A 20,687-nucleotide genomic window follows, 5' to 3' on the forward strand; every position below is an offset into this window, starting at 1 on the left:
AATTTAGACTTTCTCAATCATGTCATTTGATCAAAAGCTGAAGTTTCTGGGTTTTCTCTTATCCACAAATAAATACCAGGTGAAGTTAAATGACTAAACAATGGCCATGCCGCCAGAACAAGTGATTGATGTCCTTTTTCCTGTTCTTAAAGAAGAGGAAGGTAATTTTTTGTGCAAACAATTATAATTGAGCTGAGATCAGAAGTATAGAACTTGGCCCAACTGAGAGTTGTTTTTTTTAAGAAGAATAACCAATTTTATTCAACTTTAGCTTAGCAAATGTTGGATATAAGGAGGGACTCCCTCCAAAGAAATGCTCTTCTCAGAGAGTTTTAATGCATCATTGTTTAGCATCATTGGCTAAACAATGAGCAATACAATTGAAATTTTCAGAGACATGCATGACAGACCAGTTTGGCCTGTTCTTGAGCTTGGATTTGATGTCTTGAATTATCAACCCTGCTGTGCTCCAGTCCCTTGGCTCCCTCTTAAGATCTTGAACCACATTGAGTGCATCCCCTTCAAGAATTAAGCCGTGAATACTTAACTGTTTACACAAAATGGCAGCTTGAGAGCAGCCACAGCCTCAGCAAGCTTAACTGTGAATACTAAACTGTTTACCCAAACTGAGAGTGGGTCAAGCTAACTGGTGTCAACAATGTCGGTTCATCCACAGTTTGCTCAAGCGAGAATGTTGGTAGAAATCGTTGTGCCTGCTGAAAAGATGCATCATCGAGCCTATTCATTAAAAGACAACCTTTCTCTTCTAATAATTATTGATAGGGTTATGATGGCAATGCTTTTAATCAAGTAGATCTCGAATTTTGATGATCTGAGGATAACGTGTTATATATGGTAAGAGACTTCACATGCTAGCTAGGTTGTCTGAAAGCAACAACAACATATCATCGTCCTAGGACTGTACAGAAACCGACAGCACCGGCCGCCACCGACGCGAACCGACCTGCCGCGTCAGGAACCGGCCGGAACCGGTCGGCGTGCGGTGGAAATTTCAAGAAACCGATGTTCAACAGTTCGGTCTCGGTTTGAAGCTGGACTGGACCGCTGAACCGACCGATATAATAAAATCTTTTTTTTTTTTAATATACCCTTATCAAAACGGCGTCGTTCCACTTAAGTTTAAGTTGAACGGCGCCGTTTTAGTTAATAAGTACTGTAACTGATACTGGAAATGACGCCGTTTGGCATTAAGGACGTAAGAAAAAAAATAATAAGTCTGAAACGACGCCGTTCCACTTAAACTTAAGTGAAACGGTGTCGTTTCGTTAAGAGTATTCTTCTTCTTTCCCGATCTTCTTCTTCCCGAACTCTCCTCTGTAACCCTCTCTCTCTCTCTCTTCTGTAACTTTCTCTCTCTCCTATGCATCTTTCCCTCTCTCATTCTCTCTCATAATTATCTCACTAGAACCGCCAAAGAACCGACGCCGACCGAGAATCGGCAGAGAACTGCCTCGATCGGTGTCCTCCTCGCCATCGACCGGTTACGGTCGGCACCTCATCCATTTTTCCAGACGTCGGTCGGCGTCGGTTTTGCCCAAAAACCGCGCCGACGACGTCGGTTTTCACCCCTACATCGTACAATAATGTTTTGGAAGGAGCAATCAATAATTATGTGTACGAATATTAAAGTAATGGAACATGCTAAGGAATCTTCATGCTCCTCGATAACAAATGTCAATCAATGCTATTAATTCATACTAATCCAAACACATGCATATAGATCGTGACAGCTCTATTATTTCTAAATGTTAATTCAAGAATGTATAATATAATATATTTGAAACTCATATGACCCATTATGTTGACACGTGATAGCTTTTTGAAACTTTGTTGCCTATAAACAAAGAAAAGAGAAGAAAATAAACTTTCTTTGGCAGCTATTATTGGAGAGTTTTTTCTTAGCAAATAATGATTATAGAACAAAACAATGATTATTTACAAGAAATATAGGTCTCGAAATTGGTAGATCTTGTGTGATAAAGGCAACGGTGGCAAAATAGATCCATATGAAACAGACCCAATGACCAATGTTATGAACCCAATTGAGACGACGTCGTTCCTGGAGATCTGCACGGTGCCGTTTGGTATTAATGTTAGTGAAGTGTGCATTTAACAATTGTAGTAGCCTTACCCACGTGTCAACTAGTCTGGCTGTACAGAAGTAGTGGAGTCTGTTAAAGTTTGTTATTTTGCTTTCTAATTTCATATAAACGGACGGGAAGGGATGGAAGGGAGGAGGCTGGAATTATCTTGTATTTGGAAACTATTTGGAGGAAGGGCTACCGACAACGCTTTCATCTCTATCTTTTCTGTTCATCTTCTCTATTCTACTGTCACATTTTGTCAAGCACCTTGCATGCATTCTGCATTTCCAACGCTGCAGTCTACTTTCAAGTCTACCACCATTTCCACCACTTTTCCCTTTATACAAACAGCAACCACAACCGGCTTCATTACACCCAAATTTAAGAATTACCATGTATGGGCTAAGGGGATGGCGGCAACGGACAGAAAGTGACGAACGACGGTGATAATGGGCTCTAAAATGCACTCCTGCGGCGGCTTGAATGATGGAGAGCTACTGAAGGAATCATTCCATCGAGTGTGATAGGGCTCTCCAATTGATCTGGTGAGATAAGCTTCAACTTGCTTTGAGTTTACTTGCCGATGTGGCTTGTTCTCATTTGAGGACTGTTAAGGCCAAAAAATTAAACAACCGGACCGCTCCAAAGCGGTTTTGATTTGTATAAGCATAGAAGAGATATATCTTGATTAATTGTGTTAGTCTTTTTAATATTAAAAAATTATTACTATGCGTTAATCTAACATTGCCAATTCTATCAAGAAAAATATATGTTTCTTACATATTCAAAAAGATAAATGACAAAACTCATAGATTTCGGAAGAAATTTTTATTGTTTTCTTCTCTTCTTTGCAAAATTCTTTTAAGTTAGGCTGGATTGGATACGAAAAATGTTTCATCTTATTTTATTAATATAAATTTTTTAAATTTTTACATAAAATATAATAAATAATTTAATTTTTTCGAATCTTAAAAGAGCAATATTACGTACAATCTTTATTTACCTTTAAAAATTTTTAAAATTTTTAAAATTATAATAATATCTTTTTCAAAATGATATTTATTTCTATTTAGGTTTCATTTAGTTGCTAAATCCATCTCAACTCATCATTATAATTTTTTTAAATTTTAATATAAAATATAATAAATAATTTAATTTTTTTAAATTTTAAAATAATAACATATTAAAAAAATATTTTAATAATATTTTATTATCTCAACTAAATTCAATTCAACTCAATTTAACATTTAAATACAACCTTAACGAAATGTTTGCACATATAATTTCCATTTAGGATAAAAATGGATTTTTTTCTAAGACTGGATGAAAAATAAAAATTGCAAAAGACAAACAATAACCTTTTTATAATATTTATTTTTAGTTTTCTTCTTAACATTTCCACTTCGAATCTGTGCGCCAATCTCTCCCCGTCTGTCTTCACGAACCACCCGTCTCTCTCTCTCTCTCTCTCTAGATTTTCTTCCATTTTCTCTATTTCCTGAGCTTACCTTCCGTCTCTCCCTCCCTCCCTCCAAAATCAAACTATTATCAATGTTTTCTAAGCCCCCTTCGCATATCTCTCCGATGGAAATGTGGCATAGCCGAGCTTGTAGCTATCCCGAGGTTCGTGCATTGTTGTGAGAATTATAGAGCTGTAGATCTTGCGTTGCGCAAGGAACTCGAAGCAGAGATTGATTGTTAGCTCTCTCATTCTCTTGTTCTTCGAATCCTCTGTTTCCGTTTGGTGCGTAAAAGTCGCAAGCTTCGGGCCTTCAACGTGTTATCTGTGCATGAAGCCTGGGAGTGCTTTGGTAAGCTTCATTTTTTTTCTGGTTTACGAAAAGAAAAGAAAATTTTCCATCCTGTGGAAGCAAATTATTGGCCAAAAACGGTTGTCCGTTTGGTTTCTGTGAAAAGAAAGAAAAGCAGAGCTTGGAATTCGAAAAACTTTCTGTTGTCTTTGTTCCAAGCAAGTGGAAATGATCGAAGACTCACCTCAACCGGGATAGAAATTATTATATTTTCCTGCATATCCTCAGGGAAAGTACGTTGCTTTTTTTGTGGTTTTCGTTTCTTGAGGCTCAAACGAACGCCCCTTCTCATTTTGCTTTGTGATCCATTTTGTTTCTCAGAACTTGTTTCTTATGTTCATTTACCTTTTCTTTTCTCGCATCCTTTTTGTCCTTTGCATTTCTGTTATTTTTTTCAGTGCTAATGCAGCAGAAAAACATGCAAGTTTTAGCTGGTCTTTACTGCGTTGAAGCATTTTGTATCAGTATTTCGGAGATTGAATACACAAGAAAATGTGCTTACTTTTTGATGTGTTGGTTTGCAGAGTCGATTTGCATGGTGAGATTCAAAAGATTTTAGGAGATGAATAGTTTGAAGACATAGAATCGGCAGATTCTTTGCTCCAACGGAAATCTAAAATCTTCTGAATTGACTATTATAGATTGGTTCTATAGTGAGAGGAGTGGTGGAAATAATGGCTATCGGATTCAGTTCTATTATCCCGAGGTTGCAAATGCTATCCACTTCCGATCATGCTTCTGTGGTTTCGATGAACCTCTTTGTGGCACTCCTTTGTGCTTGTATTGTGATTGGCCATCTTCTTGAGGAGAACCGATGGGTGAACGAGTCTATCACTGCCCTTGTGATTGTAAGTTTCGCTCTTACCCAGATATTTGGTTTCTGGTGAGAAAGAAGAAAAGAGAAAAAGTTTCAAATTTCAAATTATTATGCTCGTTAAGCCATCGATAGTGCTAATTTTGTTGTTTGTTAATATATAAGTGGCTAATTTTTATTTTTTCTACGTGGGTCGGTTGCAGGGTGTGTGTACTGGAGTTGTTATTCTGCTGGCAAGTGGGGGAAGAAGCTCGCATCTTTTGGTCTTCAGTGAAGATCTTTTCTTTATATACCTTCTGCCGCCAATAATATTTAATGCGGGGTAAAGTTGAAGTCTCATTGACCTCATTGTATAACGAATCGAGCTCTTTTTCTTCGATACTTATTTCTGTTTCGGATGTTTTGATTGATTTGCTTCTCTCTTTTTTTTTTTTGCATCAATTGTGTATTTATATCAATGAAATATCTTCGTAGTTATAAAAAAGAAATTGTGTATGTTTTTATTCATGAGTTTTATGGTGGCCTTGAAGGGGTGCTAGGTGGTGGCCTATAGTGCTAATTATGTCATTTACAGTTACAATGATTTCCCCTGAAAGAACTCAACTAATCTTCAAGTTTTCTTATCTTATGGTACTATGGAATTTTAGAACCCAAAACTATGTTTCAGCATTATCGTTGCCTTGGTTTGTAGTCATGTTCTCTTATGTGCTAATTTTTTAATTAGCTTATGCTATCAGGAAAATCCAAAATACTTGACATAAAATATCAAAAATAAGAATCAGAATGTATGGTTATCTGAAATTTCTCATGTATTTTACTCTTAAAAAATTGATGTATTTGATAATTAGAATGTGTTTTAGAGACAAATAGTTGCCAGCACCCCTTCAAAAAAAAAAAAATTAAATTGATTAGTGGGAAGAATGTAACATCTAACCGGTTCCAGCTTTGATGTCTCCGTCATCATAAACATGTTCTCAGTAGATATTAGAATCTTAAACTAGCCATGTTCAATTTAAATGGCTAGAGTGGACTAAACTGGTGCATGGTGGTGTTTAATTAGGCAATTTCAACATGAGTAATGCTAGATACAGTCTTAGGACATTTAAGCCTCACACGTTACTTTTGAAAAAAAATAGGGCCCTCCATTGGAAAATGGGCTTTTTCATGTGAATACCATATTTGCCTACATTTTTCAAAGGGAGTGCATGGTGCTTGCATATTCTAGAACTGTATAAATTATTTTCCTTTCAAACATATAAAGATTTAAAAGAACTATGACATTCTTGTGCACAAATTTTATGAGCTCTCATATGTGGACTATGCCTTTTGTGTTCTTCAACGCAATTCTTGATTACTTGCAAAATAAGTTTTACAAGCTTTCAAATGGAATGTCTGTTTAAAGATCTAATTGCAGAAATTTAATTGATACTCCATGAAGTGGTATAGTTGGGGCTGCATAAATAGCTGGAAGAGATTTTATGGTTTACTGGAAGCCATGGAGTGTTTGCAAATGAAACGTGCCCAATGTGGCATTTCACATAAAAGTGTGGAAATTTTATTCCAGTGTTTGAATGATTCGAAAATCTCGAGATGTATACTTAGTTTCTGTTCCTACGTCATCAGCTGGGACTTCATCAGTTTAATTTGATTTCACAAAAAAGCATGGTTGCAACAAGTAGTTCGCAATTATGTTTTTGTTGAAATGGGCACCATATATTTTTTAAAACCTTTTATGGTTCAAATTTATATCTTCACATTAATAATCGTTAATCTTATGTTAACAATGAAATTTTTATAAAAATTTTCTCCCAGCCTTATGATATATGATCTTAATCTCTATTATTTGCTCCAGGTTTCAGGTGAAAAAGAAGCAGTTTTTTGTTAACTTTACTACTATCACGCTGTTTGGTGCTGTTGGTACATTAATATCCTGTGGCATCATATCACTAGGTAAATATTGTCACATTATATTTGCAGTTGTTTTTAATTATTATCGTTTTTATTTATTTTAAGTTTTATGAGGCAAGAAAAACTAGTATGCCAAGGACGTTAAAAACTACACCCTTTTCTGTTGGACAGCATTCTGACGGCCAATGGTTTTATCCCTATGCACATTGTTCGACGATTAGTGTTAACTCTGTTTCAATTTTTGGGTTACTCGCATTGACCATTTGCGTAACATTCATTTCCATGATTCTGATAATAGGCAATCTGTTAATGCCTACTCTTGTGTTGCTGGTGATACTGTGTTATAATCTGTGTTAATAGAATAAGGTTTACGTGTTTGACAAAATCGACTCAGTAAAAGGAGTTAAAAGTATGTAAGGAATTAGTTAAGATTTATTTTCGGAAAATGAATCCATACCAATTTCAATTATCATTTTTGGAATTTTTTTTATAAGTACCTTTATCTTATTGAAATTTCGAATTACAAATACCGAAGAAAGGAAGCGAGATTTGTGATTCAATCGCTGGAACAGCAGTAATAAAGTTTGGTGAGCATTAGCACAACTCTAGAATAGGCAACAAACTGTGCCTTTAAAAAATTTGTTTGGGAGCTGTCAAATCATATGGTTTCTTTAGTGATTGGAACAGCAGGGAGTCTTTGACTCTTAACTTTTCACTCAATCCCAATTTCGATGATCACTGAACTTGAACAAACAGTTCCTTTTGTGTTTCTGAACTGACAGAGTAAACTTTGTTGGTAATCATATAGTGGTTCTTTGTAGGGTTGTTGGGACATATGGTTTTCAGCCTTCTGCCTGAGAGTAGCACACAGAGGAGGTAATTATAGAAGTCTGGGTTCTAGTCTAATTGGCACCATGTGATTAGAAGATAAAGTGATGAGGTCTCTAGAGGATAATATTGTTATTATCATTATTTCCTTTTCACCAGCTGTTTTGGCAAACTAATCGAAAGGGTACATGGACCAATATCCCACACAGATAATATAAGATAGTTTGAATCTCTTTAAGACAATTTCTCTATGTATATATGATACCATTTATTAGCAATGCAGCCAATTAGATTATGACTTCTCTGACTGATGGTAACATCAGTGATTACAAAGTGACCAAGCGAGCCGAAAATCTCCTCTACAAAGATTTTAATGGCACTGTGCTGCTCATTCAAAATATGGCTATATTCATGGAGTCAGTGGCATGTCCCCATTCTTCTTGCAACCCTCCAAGCTATTAAAAGATTAATTACTGTCAATCGCTCCCAATTCATGCTGTAAAATAATTCTAGACTCATACAGCAGCAAAAGCAAGAGCAGCTGCCCCCTCAAAGCATCACCCTATCCTTCTTATTTGTGGAGAGCCATCTGTGTTCAGTCATACCAATCTATAGGAGGATTTATCCACTAGGAATGTATAGTTGCTTTTCTCTTGAACTTTACCTGTAAGTTCACTCGGCAGAAAATTCTCTGTTTGAAGCAATTTCATCCCCATTTTTAGTACTTACCTATGCTTAGAACTGATAATTCTCACTCTTCTGTCTTGTGCAATCTTTGAGGAGAGACCATTACATAGCAGAGAACCATTCCTAAAACTGCAACCATTCTTTTCTTTTGCAAAAAAGTGATAATTCTCTAATCTGACAGTTTATATTCAGTATCTGTGTGATTGCATTGGGTGGATACCTACTCTTTAGTTTTAGATATTGTTTTGAAGGCATATTTCTAATTTCTTTGGTGTTAGAGGATGGAATGAGAGTGATATATGCATCCATACCAGACAGTTTACTCTGTCTAAGTCAATTTATACATTATTTCTTTGGCCAAATAATGTACACGAGTCCTTTCAATAAATTTTTATTTTCTTCACCATGTTTGTACCAAATACCCTTCTGAATTTGACTAAAGTATGTTAGGCCTAGCAAATAAAGAAAAAAAGAGTTTTGAGCTATTGGTTTTATATTACTATCTTATTGTGACTGTAAAATTCTGATGCTTGGTCCAGGGGTTACTCAGTTCTTCAAAAAATTGGATATTGGTTCGCTGGATATTGGGGATTATCTAGGTACTACATTTGCCATTTTTCTTTTTCGAGTAACTTTGTTTGCTGTTTCATTCTGACTGTATTGATCCGCTATTTCAGCAATCGGTGCAATATTTGCTGCCACGGACTCTGTATGTACATTGCAGGTATAGCAGATATCAGCATGTTATCATGTCTTCAATCGGATAAGGTATCTACACTTCAAACCTGAACTTTCATGTGACGGTGCAGGTGCTTAATCAGGATGAGACGCCTTTACTCTACAGTCTTGTATTTGGGGAGGGTGTTGTAAATGATGCAACATCAGTGGTACTTTTTAATGCAATCCAGAGTTTTGACCTCAATCATATCGACCCCAGGATTGGTTTGCATTTTATTGGCAACTTCTTTTATTTGTTTCTCACAAGCACAATGCTTGGGGTGATGGTAAGCCTCTCTCTCTCTCTCTCTCTCTCTCTCTCATAGATTCGTATGTATTAATGCACATGTGTTATGCTACATGTGCCATTCTCCTGTGCTATGACATATCTCTTTCCCCCTGCAGACTGGGCTGCTTAGTGCATACATCATCAAAAAGCTGTATTTTGGAAGGTACGTTTGTCAGAATTGGAATGATCAAGTCAGTTGCTTTTACTGGTATTGCAACAATAGTATTCCATTGTTTTTTTTTATAGGTAACAATAGTATTCCATTATTATTATACTAATGTTGAAAATGGACCTAGTCTCGTAATAAGAAGATGCTTTGTTTGGTCTTTAGATCGTACGCTAGGTTTTTATTTGTTGAAAGTGGTCTGGTGACACCTAATATTTAAGGTCTCCTGATTTGGCTTCTGAAGAAACTTTTAACTGATGGAGGAAAGAAGTATTAGAATCATATACTAAAACCAAATTCTGATAATACAATTTTTCTCATGATTTAGGCACTCTACGGATCGTGAAGTTGCTCTTATGATGCTCATGGCATACCTTTCATATATGATGGCTGAAGTAAGATGTCTAATAGTTTAATGGCACTCATTTCTCTTTCTATGCTTCAAATGCTTTATGTAGACGGCAGATTTGATAGATTGCTAATTATTTTTCATCTCACTAAGATGCTACTGTATTTAATCTGTTATGCAGTTGTTCTATTTGAGTGGCATTCTCACGGTATTCTTTTGTGGGATTGTGATGTCCCATTACACCTGGCACAATGTGACTGAGTGTTCACGAATCACTACCAAGTAATTCTTCTTAGAAGCTATCAAGCCATTTTAACCCATTTTTCATATGTAGAACAAAGTCAATTTGTCATATACCTAATGCTTTAGATTTTCTTTCAAATTATCACAGGCATGCTTTCGCAACCCTTTCATTTGTTGCTGAGATCTTTATCTTCGTTTATGTTGGAATGGATGCCTTGGACATTGAAAAGTGGAGATTTGTCAGTGGCAGGTATTATCAGCATAAGAGCAGACGACTAACTAGTCCTTTTAGTTCCAAGCTCTTAATATGTTGAACCATATATCTATTAGTAGTAGTAGTAGCTGTCTATGTAATTTTTCAGAAAAAATGTATGATATAGCTGCCTTGCTGAGACATTATTTATTGCTCTAACATGCAATGCTTGATTTTGCTTTTTGCAGTCCTGGAACATCTGTTGCAGTGAGTTCAATACTGCTAGGTCTGATTATGGCCGGAAGAGCAGCCTTTGTTTTCCCCTTATCATTTTTAATCAACTTAGTTAAAAAATCTCCAAAGGAAAAAATCAACTTCAGGCAACAAGTGTGCTTTCTGTTTCTTTTGCAGCATAATTCTGTTTTTCTCGTACTTCATTGATGTACCAAATCTCACCACCATATTTATTGTTGTAGGTGGTAATATGGTGGGCTGGTCTCATGAGAGGTGCTGTGTCTATAGCACTCGCTTATAATCAGGTAAGATATGGACACGCTGTTATATTTATAACTAAATAGAAAATTTGTTAAGAAATAATTCATCAGAGGGAAATTTCAGTTTCTTTTATGCTCTTCCACTTGAAATAAGAACACTTGAATGGTGCATGCATGCGGGCGTGGGTGAGAGACAGATAGAGAGATGGTAGCAGTGGAAAATTTAGTAAACCTTTTACTTTTCTAAATGCAGTTCACAAGGTCAGGGCATACTCAATTGCGAGGAAATGCAATCATGATCACCAGCACCATAACTGTTGTTCTCTTCAGCACAGTGGTGGGATGTCTACTGCCTTTTCTGTGATCTGTGAAATCATATTGACTTGATTTAATTTGTTCTATAGTGATAAATATTAATCTTTCCATTCTTTTTTCGTTCACTTTTAATTTTATTGTGTACATGGTTGGTCCATTGAGGGTCAAACTTATTTACTTGGCACATCTTCTGATGTCACATTAAAAGAGCCCAATCTGGCCTCTTGATATGCCAAGGGTTTGTATTTTCTGAGAATTAGCTGATTCATTTACAATGAAAAGAGAAATTGCAAATATGTTGCTTGCTGTTATGGTCTTCACCGTTAAGCTTCTTAGCTATCAAGAATATGGGTGTTCCATTGCTCAAAGCTCCATTGGACGAGGGCTTGCTGTCAGATGCCTGCTTCCTCCATATTTATTCTTTATTATTTGTTTGGCAAGAGCATCATGGACAGAATTTTATGTAGATACAATTAAAGTGGATCAGTTCCACCATGATTCCAATTGAGGTTTTGGGTGAGCTCTATATATATATATGTTATTTTCTTAAGAGGAACGATGCTTCTTAGGGGAACAAGAAAACCAACTGCCCTTCACATGAATTTTTGTAAGAAAAAAAGTTACATTTATGGTTGCTTTTGGCATTAGGATTGCTTGCGATGTTGTATGAATGAGTTTTGCATATATAACACTTCATATTTGTTTCTGGTCAGGTGTTTGGTTTGCTGACTAAACCTCTTATAAGGTTCTTGCTTCCACATCCAAGACACACAGCCAGCAAGGTACAGTCAGATTCGTCTACTCCAAAATCTGTAACTGTGCCTTTTCTTGGAGAGGGGCAGGATTCTGAGTTGGACCTTCCTGAAATTACCCGACCAAGCAGCATACGTGCACTCCTGGCCACTCCTACACACACTGTTCATCAGTACTGGCGTAAATTTGACGATGCCTTCATGCGCCCCGTATTTGGTGGCCGGGGTTTTGTTCCCTTTGTTCCTGGGTCACCAACCGAACGGAGTTTTAATCAAGGGCAATGAGAAGGCGGCCAAGCAAAGAATGTAGAATGTGTTGTAGGTTGCATACATCTTCTGGACAGTAATGCACCACATGCCTTTGAACCAGCTTGTGAAATATTTGCTTCTGCACTGGGAATATCTCCGCGGGAAGGCCCAGAGAGCATAAAGGATGTGGATACAATAGGTATCGAGATGGCTGTGCACCATAATCTTTTGAAACTGCTGCATATCATGTATAGCTGATTGTACCAATCAAAAAGAAATCATTTAGAGCTGATTGTGTTTGCCCCTAGCTCTGGAAGGGGTTTGCCCTTTTTTTTTAATACGTCAATTGACATCGTGGTTATTTTTGTGATAATAAGTTGGTGGGTGTTGTTAAGTTTTTTTTTTTTTTTCTAAAGTGACTTCATTAGTGAAAATAGCATTATACAAGAGAATAGATCATATTACAAACCATTTCAGGCCATAGCAGATCATGCTTCTAGTGCCTAATGGGGGGTCCTTCCACTATGAAAATCTAATAAATATGGTGGGATTTCTTTCAGAGAGATTTTTCCAAACTTATTGTTGGAATATGCCCATTGCACTATTGAATGCGCACATTGATTTTGTAATCGATGTATCTTGACTGCTCTCCATTTTTCTAATTCTTTTAACAAAAATCTGGTATCTCTTGCCACCCTCTTCTGATTCCCAGTTGCTTGCTTTGTGTGTGTGTGTGTGTGGGGTGGTTAAGTTATTGTGATGCCTGCACTTTTCAATGAGTTTAATTTTCTCATGACTAAAGAAAGATCGTCAATGATATTTGGACAAGGGTTACGATGCTCTCGTACTTTGTTGTGTAAGTGAGATGTTTGGTTCACTGGTTTTTCTAATAACATCTAGCATGAAAAAATGCATGACCCTTGAATGATAGATTGAGAGACACTGGTGGATGCTTGGTACATCCCTTACGTGCATGCGGATGAGAACATTGAGAAGTTAAAATAATAATAAAAAGGATTACCCTCGGTGGAAGTATGCCACATCACAGGATGGCTGCAGTATATTCACAAAATTTGCAGTAGCTATTTATATGCCCAGGGGCATTTCACTTCATTTCTCAATCCTATATTTATGTGTATTCTAGCATGTTAGACCATATACAATCACAATTATTCGTAACGTTTTCGTATTATCATCAGGATCGGAGATGAAAAGGGGCAATTTAAACCTGATGGAAGAAAGAAGACCCATTAAAACTAAGGCGAATGAAAATTTGTTCAACATTATGTAATATTGATAAGAAAGAGGTCGGCATTACATGAAAAGGAAACAAAGCACAAGCACCCAATTTTAGATCACAAATACAGACCCAACGCAAAGGTTTGTCATTTATTTAGAAGAGAACTCAGGAAGTCCTTCACAAGCCTACTTGCAGGAGATAATGCTACACACTAGATGAACGGTTTTGGGAGCAGCAGCTCATCCTTGCAGACCAATTATACCTGTACAAAATTCCGTGGTAATATTAAACATCATGCGAGCAGAAGGTAAAAGACAAGACAAAAGGATATAGAAAAAACCACAATGCAGATTTTTTTCATAGATCAAATAGACAAATTAAAAATGGGCTGTAAATTATGTTCAAATTATGCATCGATCATACTTCAGGGTGATTTGGATAATTTACATACCACAAGCTACTCGGCCACCAGCATTTCCGGTGCTTTTGCTAAGCTCGTGTCCCCCTACATATCAAACAATTATATTAAGTTAGAAGTGGCAATGATTTTTTTTTATAAGTAAAAGTAAACTTTATTAATAGGAAATGGCTTAGCTCAAGTATACAGGAAGTGTGTGTAAGCCTAAGTACCAATAAACAACAATGAGAGATGCAAGCAAATCATGAAAACTGCCCTCATTACAACTAAATACTCTGACGCCCAAGAGAATAATGTATTATAAAAAAAATCTCTTCAGCTCATCCAAGGAATGGCTCCTGGTCTTCAAAGCACTTCTTATTTCTCTCCATCCACAAACACCACATAATACAAAGAGGAATAACATCTTCCACACAGCAGCGATGTGAATATTTCCCCTAATACCTGTCCAGCACTTCAAAATTTCCACACTCTGCCAGGTATAACCCATACCACACCAGTCCTGTTAGTAATCTCATTCCACAAGAACCTGGCCACATCACAAGTAACAATAGATGATCCACGGATTCCTCATTTTTCTTACACAAGAAACACCAATCCATAATAATGAGACGACATTTCCTCATATTGTCAGTGGTGAGGATTCTCCCAAGAGAAGCAGTCCATATAAAGAAAGCAATCTTAGGAAGGACCTTAAAACTTCCAAATAGCCTTCCAAGAAAAACAATAATCATTAGAGAACCCCAAAGAGCCTTATAATAGGAACGCACCGAGATCCTAGAATTTCCATCAAGAGTCCAAATCACCCTATCCTCCATCACATTACCAAACAAAAGAACATAGCATACAAGTCGTCAAAAAAATCAGCAAACATTCCAAGTTCCCAGTCATGAGCCGTTCTAAAAAACTGACATTCCAATGGAAAAAACCATTAGAACTGTAACGCCCCAATAGAAGGCTCAAATCACATGGTCTATACTCCAAAAGGACTAATTAATGATACAACTAGAGCCCCATTGGAACCTTATAAAGAACAAGAACTTCTCATTCTCAAACAATGTGGGATCCTTTACACCACCTACCCTTATCCTTATCATATGGGGTATCACAAGAACACACCAACAAGCCAGCCGCCAAAGCTTCTTTTGTCACTAGACATCTGCTAAAGAGTACAAAAAAAAATTTTGATAAGAAGAGTAGGAAAAACATACTTTAGAGCCCTAAACCACACCAAACATCATGCCAAAAATAGACACCATAACCTCTTCCAAACCTCAAATCTGAAAAAGTTGGAGAACCTCTCCCATCCAGAGCGAATATTTTTCCACAACCCCGCACCATATGCCCTCACTTCATTAGAACACCAACCCCCCTAAGACTCCCTGTATTTTGAATCTATAACGACTCTCCACAAACTCTCTCCTTCCCGTTGATATCTCCACAACCATTTCTCCAAAAGTGCTTTATTGAAGATCCTCAAGTTATGCACCCCCAAACCACCACAAGATACCGGAAAACAAACTTTATCCCAGCCAACAAGGTGAAGCTTAAGCTTACTTCCCAATACCTTCGAAAAGAGAATTACGAAACATCATCTCATTTTGAGAGGCCACACTAGCAGGTAACAAAAATAAGGAAAGAAAGTATGAAGGGAGGTTAGATAACATACTTTTGATAAGAGTTAATCTATTGCCCTTAGAAAAATAAATCATTTTCCAACCTGCCAACCTTCTATCATTTTTTTCTAACACACCCTCCCAAATAGATTTCGCCTTGAAAGTAGCCTCCAACGGAAGACCAAGATATTTCAAGGGCAGCGAAGAGACCTTACAACCCAGAATATTTGCCAAACCTTGAACATTATTCACTATATCCACAGGAACCATTTCAGACTTTGAAAGATTCACCTTCAAGCCAAAGACAGCTTCAAAACAATCAGAAGAGCCCTCAAATATAGAATATGACCATTGTGCAGATCACACAAAAGTAAAGTATCATCAGCGAAGAGAAGATGAGAAATATTAACACCTCCCACAGAGAAACCAGAAAGAAAACCTCCATCAACAACTGCTTCCAACATACGACTAAGTGCATCCATGATAATGACAAATGGGAAAGGGGAAAGAAGGTCCCCTTGCCTTAATCCCCTAGAGCTGTTAAAGAACCCCTCCAGTGCACCATTCACCAAAACCGAAAAAAGGGGTTGTAGTAATGCAATGCCTAATCCATGAAATCCATCTTTCCCCAAAACCACACCACCCAAGTAACATAAGAAATCCTAGTTAACATGACCATATGCATTCTCTGTCAAATTGGTTTGAATACCCTTTCGATAAGGATTGCTTTCATTATATAGAAGGGATTTTACACAATAAATGCCAAATTTCCAGCGCCTAATAACTATGCCAGGTAAGTATTTACACAGTTATGTATATATATAGCTAGAAAGGAAAATATCTAACTATAAAGGAAAATGTTACTAAAATTACAATAATGATACTCAAATCATATCTTCGTGACATCCCCCCCTCAAATTGATGCTGGGAAATCTAGAAGCAACAATTTTTCAAGCAAGAACTGATGTCCAGATATTCATTAGCATTAAGGACCGAATCCAAATGCATTGGCAATAAATGCATAAAAACAATGGAATAAGTACATAAAAAACAGTGATTATCACAGGAAAATGGGAGACAGTAAAATATACAGCCCTAATCTACAAGTACCTCTACAAGAAGAAACCAATCTAAGGGCATGTTTGGACACTTGGAGTATATCAGAATTTTGTGAATAGTAGTGAAATGATTTAAGTGAAGATGTTTTATTAGGTTTTGAGAAATGAGAGAGAAGAAGCTGAATAAAAATATTAGAAAATTATAAAATTGTTTGAATATAATTTTTGTTTTGATAAAAAAAAAATTGTTTGAAGACAGAGAGCTTTTCTTGGATGAGCTGAAGAGATTCTTTTATAATGCTTTATTTTCTTGGGCTTCGGTCATTAGTTGTAATGAGACATTTTTCATGATTTGATTGTATCCCTCACTAGTGCTTAGTGGAATGTAGGCATTTTCTGTGTATACTTCTTATGTACTTGGGCCATGCCTATTCTTATAAACAAAAATTCTATTTTTACTTAGAAAAAAAATTTGTTATGAAGTTTGTAAAAATTGTATTATTTTTGCATTTTATTTTAAAATTTGTATTGATTTTTGTATTTGAATAATGATTAAGTAATGATTAGATGAAAAAGTTGAAAATTTGAAATTGAAAAATTGTGTTTCAGTGATGCTTGGGAATGAAATCATGAAAAAATTTGAGAATTATGATAAGTTTTGACAATTTTGAGAATTCAGAGTGTTCAAACGTGCCCTAATGCACCTTTTCTAGAATAACTTCAACAGCACTTGGGCAAATGGGAAAAATTCAATAACAGAAGTCCATATTAGAAACCAATTCAAAGGCTTCAGACTTGAGAGTAACATCATTTTTTTAACCTCTGACAAACTTGAAAGGGGATATCAAAATCTCAGTTTTCTAATATTTACCCTAAATATCTAGAGCTTTAGCTTAAAGTGGTGACCTTTACCCCCACAAAAACAAAAACAACATAAAAGCCCTTACTCTTCTTGTTTACCAAGTAAAACAATTTATCAACACAGATGCTCCAATTGTGACTTAGTGGTTTACATATAGTTGGCTTTAATCATGAATATACAGAAAATAAAACTAAAACAGAACGATTTCAAGCATTGTGTTTCAAGAGTTTACCCTTGCCAAGATCATCCTGATCTCCATGGACAACAACAGCTCTTCCAATAATGGAATTTGGTCCAGAAAGTGGAATCTGCAAAATTGTAAAATACATCAGTGAAAAGTAACTAAATATATGTGCACAAGTAAAACTTAAACAGAAGATGAAACACACCTGCTTGTCAATTATTGTGAACTTGGCTGTCCCTGTATGAAAAGAGATACCATCCATTAGTGCACCACTGTGTGTCAGAACAAAATACATACCCATCTTAAGCCTTCTTATCAGGTAACTAACTGCAGAAACAATTTGCTCTGCATATTATTTTTTGGAAAATTTTTTGGTAGAAGACTGTAGGCACCATTAGACGCAAACTGCTGGGAAATCAAAGCAGCTTGCCTGGAAGGTGACCCGTATTAACAATTGATGTTTGAGAAGGGTCTCTTAAAACGGCTAAATCCTATGCCATTTCCCTCTTCTCTCCCTTCTCTTTACCGATCCAAAAAATTAAAAATAGCAATAATTAGAAAGAAAAAAGAAAAAAAAAAAAAAAAGAACGTGAGAAGTTCGGTAAGCAGTTTGTTGACAGAGGTCGAAGAAAGAGATCTCACAAGGACTGCCCAGTTAACTTCTATGAGCCACTTGATTTGGTTACAGCCACTTTGGCAAGTCAAGATCAAGGGTACTCATAGAAGTGTTGACCTTTCCCTTGGTACATGTAGCCGGTAGCCTCCCCCCAACAAATATAAAAATCACAGATAAATGAAAAATACTTGGTTGCAATGGAGTTAAGGTAGAGTAAAATAAACAGAAGGGCAGCTATAGTAGATGACTCAGGGAAGAGAAATGGGAGATAGAACTAGGAACTTAAACACTAGCTGCCGCTGGCTTTTCATATAAAGTTGGGCGGGCAAGAAAGATCTTAGCAGCTCATCCTCAAAGTTGGGTTACTCCCCTGTGCATATTATAGAACACGATAGAGTCCAACGATTGGGAAGCTGTCAACGAATGACCAAGGGGATAGAGGTAAACACAGCACATACCATCATCACCAACAGTGACATTTCCAAGATCACCAGCATGCCGATTCTCATCCTCAGGAGCACCATGCTCTTTGCCAGCAGGATTGAAATGTGGTCCTGTAAGCAGGTAGATTAAAAATAAAATTAAAGACAAAAGGGATTAATGTGGAGCAAAGTGGGGTTTACTCTGCTCTTGGACTGGATGCTTTAGATATGAAGAAACAAACATCATCTCTTTGGACTATACCAGTTGACATGCAACCATTTGTTGTGTCCCCAAGTGCATGAACATGGAAGCCATGGAGACCAGGCTTAAGGCCAGAAATATTTCCAGTTACTGTTGTAGAGCCTGAAAATTTGAAACAAAATGTCTTTCAAAATGTGAAAAATAGAGACATCTACACTTGCTGGATGATCAGACAGGATTTCCAAGTTACCATCAGCTTCTTGGGTGAAGTAGATAGTCCCACTGACACCCTCATTGCTGCCAAGAACAGCCACAGCATTCACCATCGTTTAATGTGTTCTAAATGAAACAGCTTATTAGAAGTATATTACATAAGACGACCTCAAAATGGAAAAAGGAGGACAGACAAAGGTGGAAAGCAATACAATCAACCAAAAGGTCTACTAGAACATAATTAAAAATCAAAGTATGCTCTCAGCTATGGTAATTGGATTCATAAATCCCTCCCTTCCAATGATGTTCGGATAGCCAAAAAGGAGGTGCTTTTTCAAAAATAATGCAAGATAATCCAACTCTTGACTGCTCATTTCTTTTTGTCGGAAAACCTTTTCTTTGAAAAGAAAGTCGAAATTTTCATTGTTTTGAAGCTAGCAAACAGGTTTACCACACACACACATACATATACATAAATATATCCACACACACACACACACACACACACATCACTTGCTTTCACTGAAGCTAAAACCCTAAAACCTCAAAGGAGAATATATATTCAAACAATAGCTAGAAAACTCGAATCCCAGGCACAAATTTAAATTTAGATTATATATATCCAAAAGGCCCAATCGAGTAGAATATTAATTTTTTTTCCTACTCAGAAACAGCAGTAAATGCAATATATTACGAGTCCACACTCCAAAGTCCAAACTACCGGATAACAGAAATTGCATAGGCACAGAGTATGAAGCTGATGCGGCTAAAACTGAAGTCGGAAAAAGACTACCCAATGTACCCATTATCATTTCTCTCTTAATTTCCCCAACCTTCTCAACATCCAACCAAAGAGTACAACATATACTATACAAAATCAGATGGGAAACAAAGATCATCATTATGTAACACACCTAGCGCAAGACCCGATGAAACTGTGAAGAATAACACTTGGCAAACTTAAGTGCAAACTGTGAAGAATAACACTTAGCAAGCTTAAGTACATACTCCTTATGTGTAAATATTTAACTTCCTCAGTCGAATCGCCCCCAAAAATGGAGTACTACCAAGAAAAGGAGCAACCTTTATTACGAATCAGATGAAAAGAAACAAAACCCAGACAATGAAAGAACAATATCAACCCACGAGATAAAAATCAGGAGTGAGAAAAAAATACAGGGAAAGAGAGAACTTCGAAGCTCACCCCAGAATACCCCTTGAGAGCTCAGCAGAGAGGAACAATCAAACCTGAAATCAGATAGAGGGAGAGAGAGAGGTCCCGGGCCGGGGGCGGGGGAGGAGGGCCGGGAGGCGCGGATGATCCAACTTAAATCAGGGAAATTAACAGTAAATTGAGATGACAGTAAAAAATTAAATAAAAAATTATTTTTAATATTAATATTATTTTAAAATTTTTAAAAATAAATTATTTATTATATTTTAAATAAAAATTTAAAAAATTATGATTATTAAATTAGATAAAATTTTTATATCAATCCTAGCCTCGACTTTAAATTGCGATTGAAATTTGGATTGAATTGCAATTGATTATGTTTAGTCTAATTTAAAATTAAGTCTAATATTCAATCACTTAATTCTAAAATTACTAAATTCATCTCAACTTAAAAGAGTAATGTTAAATACAGTCTCCATTTAGAGATTGCAATACAAGTCTATCCCTCTTAAAATGATATTTTTTTTTATTTAATAAAGGATCTGTATATACAGTCCCCAAGTAGGTAAGGCTAAAAAACCGAACTATCGGTTCGGTTTTGGGCCCAAACCAAAACCGATAGTTCGATTTTCCTGGGGAGGCCAAACTGGTCGAAACCGGCCGATTATTAGGGGAAAACCGGCCGGTTCACGGTCGGTTTTGGGCCGGTTTGAATCACTCTGTTGGGCCATTTTAAGACCTAATTTAACCTCTTTTTGGGCT

General features: G+C 36.5%; 2 protein-coding genes and 1 non-coding gene across 7 annotated transcripts; 1 reads left to right on the plus strand and 2 right to left on the minus strand.

The window, feature by feature from the left end:
• The first annotated feature begins 1,944 nt into the window (after window positions 1-1,944).
• Window positions 1,945-12,316, plus strand: LOC109004475 (sodium/hydrogen exchanger 2-like). 3 transcript variants are annotated; one of them, XM_035687152.1, is made up of 15 exons: window positions 1,945-2,650; window positions 4,441-4,764; window positions 4,934-5,052; window positions 6,583-6,680; window positions 8,693-8,752; window positions 8,831-8,877; window positions 8,963-9,157; window positions 9,276-9,322; window positions 9,654-9,720; window positions 9,856-9,956; window positions 10,066-10,167; window positions 10,359-10,497; window positions 10,587-10,649; window positions 10,858-10,941; window positions 11,633-12,316. In XM_035687152.1, exons 2-15 carry the CDS (start codon window positions 4,591-4,593, stop codon window positions 11,954-11,956), a joined length of 1,620 nt encoding a protein of 539 aa, XP_035543045.1. In that variant the 5' UTR covers window positions 1,945-2,650; window positions 4,441-4,590; the 3' UTR covers window positions 11,957-12,316. The 3 variants fall into 3 exon arrangements, with proteins under 3 accessions (XP_035543045.1, XP_035543044.1, XP_035543046.1); XM_035687151.1 differs by lacking the exon at window positions 1,945-2,650 and adding an exon at window positions 3,530-3,916; XM_035687153.1 differs by lacking the exons at window positions 1,945-2,650; window positions 10,858-10,941 and adding an exon at window positions 3,530-3,916 and having other exon boundaries at window positions 11,634-11,743.
• Window positions 12,317-13,154: 838 nt separating this feature from the next.
• Window positions 13,155-20,094, minus strand: LOC109021219 (superoxide dismutase [Cu-Zn]). Of its 3 annotated transcripts, none has more exons than XM_035687156.1 (9): window positions 19,956-20,094; window positions 19,666-19,814; window positions 18,789-18,877; window positions 18,599-18,700; window positions 18,373-18,468; window positions 17,504-17,535; window positions 17,347-17,422; window positions 13,612-13,665; window positions 13,178-13,422 (listed from the first exon to the last, which is right to left on the minus strand). In XM_035687156.1, exons 3-9 carry the CDS (start codon window positions 18,862-18,864, stop codon window positions 13,400-13,402), a joined length of 459 nt encoding a protein of 152 aa, XP_035543049.1. In that variant the 5' UTR covers window positions 18,865-18,877; window positions 19,666-19,814; window positions 19,956-20,094; the 3' UTR covers window positions 13,178-13,399. The 3 variants fall into 3 exon arrangements, with proteins under 3 accessions (XP_035543047.1, XP_035543049.1, XP_035543048.1); XM_035687155.1 differs by having other exon boundaries at window positions 19,760-19,814; window positions 19,956-20,057; XM_035687154.1 differs by lacking the exon at window positions 19,666-19,814 and having other exon boundaries at window positions 13,155-13,422; window positions 19,956-20,072.
• LOC118346126 lies at window positions 17,884-17,989 on the minus strand. Its single transcript, XR_004799486.1, has one exon. It is a non-coding gene; the product is annotated as a small nucleolar RNA snoR109 (small nucleolar RNA).
• Window positions 20,095-20,687: the final 593 nt, after the last annotated feature.

The sequence above is a fragment of the Juglans regia genome, unplaced genomic scaffold (assembly GCF_001411555.2).
Source record: "Juglans regia cultivar Chandler unplaced genomic scaffold, Walnut 2.0 Scaffold_698, whole genome shotgun sequence".
In the NCBI taxonomy this organism is placed as follows: domain Eukaryota; kingdom Viridiplantae; phylum Streptophyta; class Magnoliopsida; order Fagales; family Juglandaceae; genus Juglans; species Juglans regia.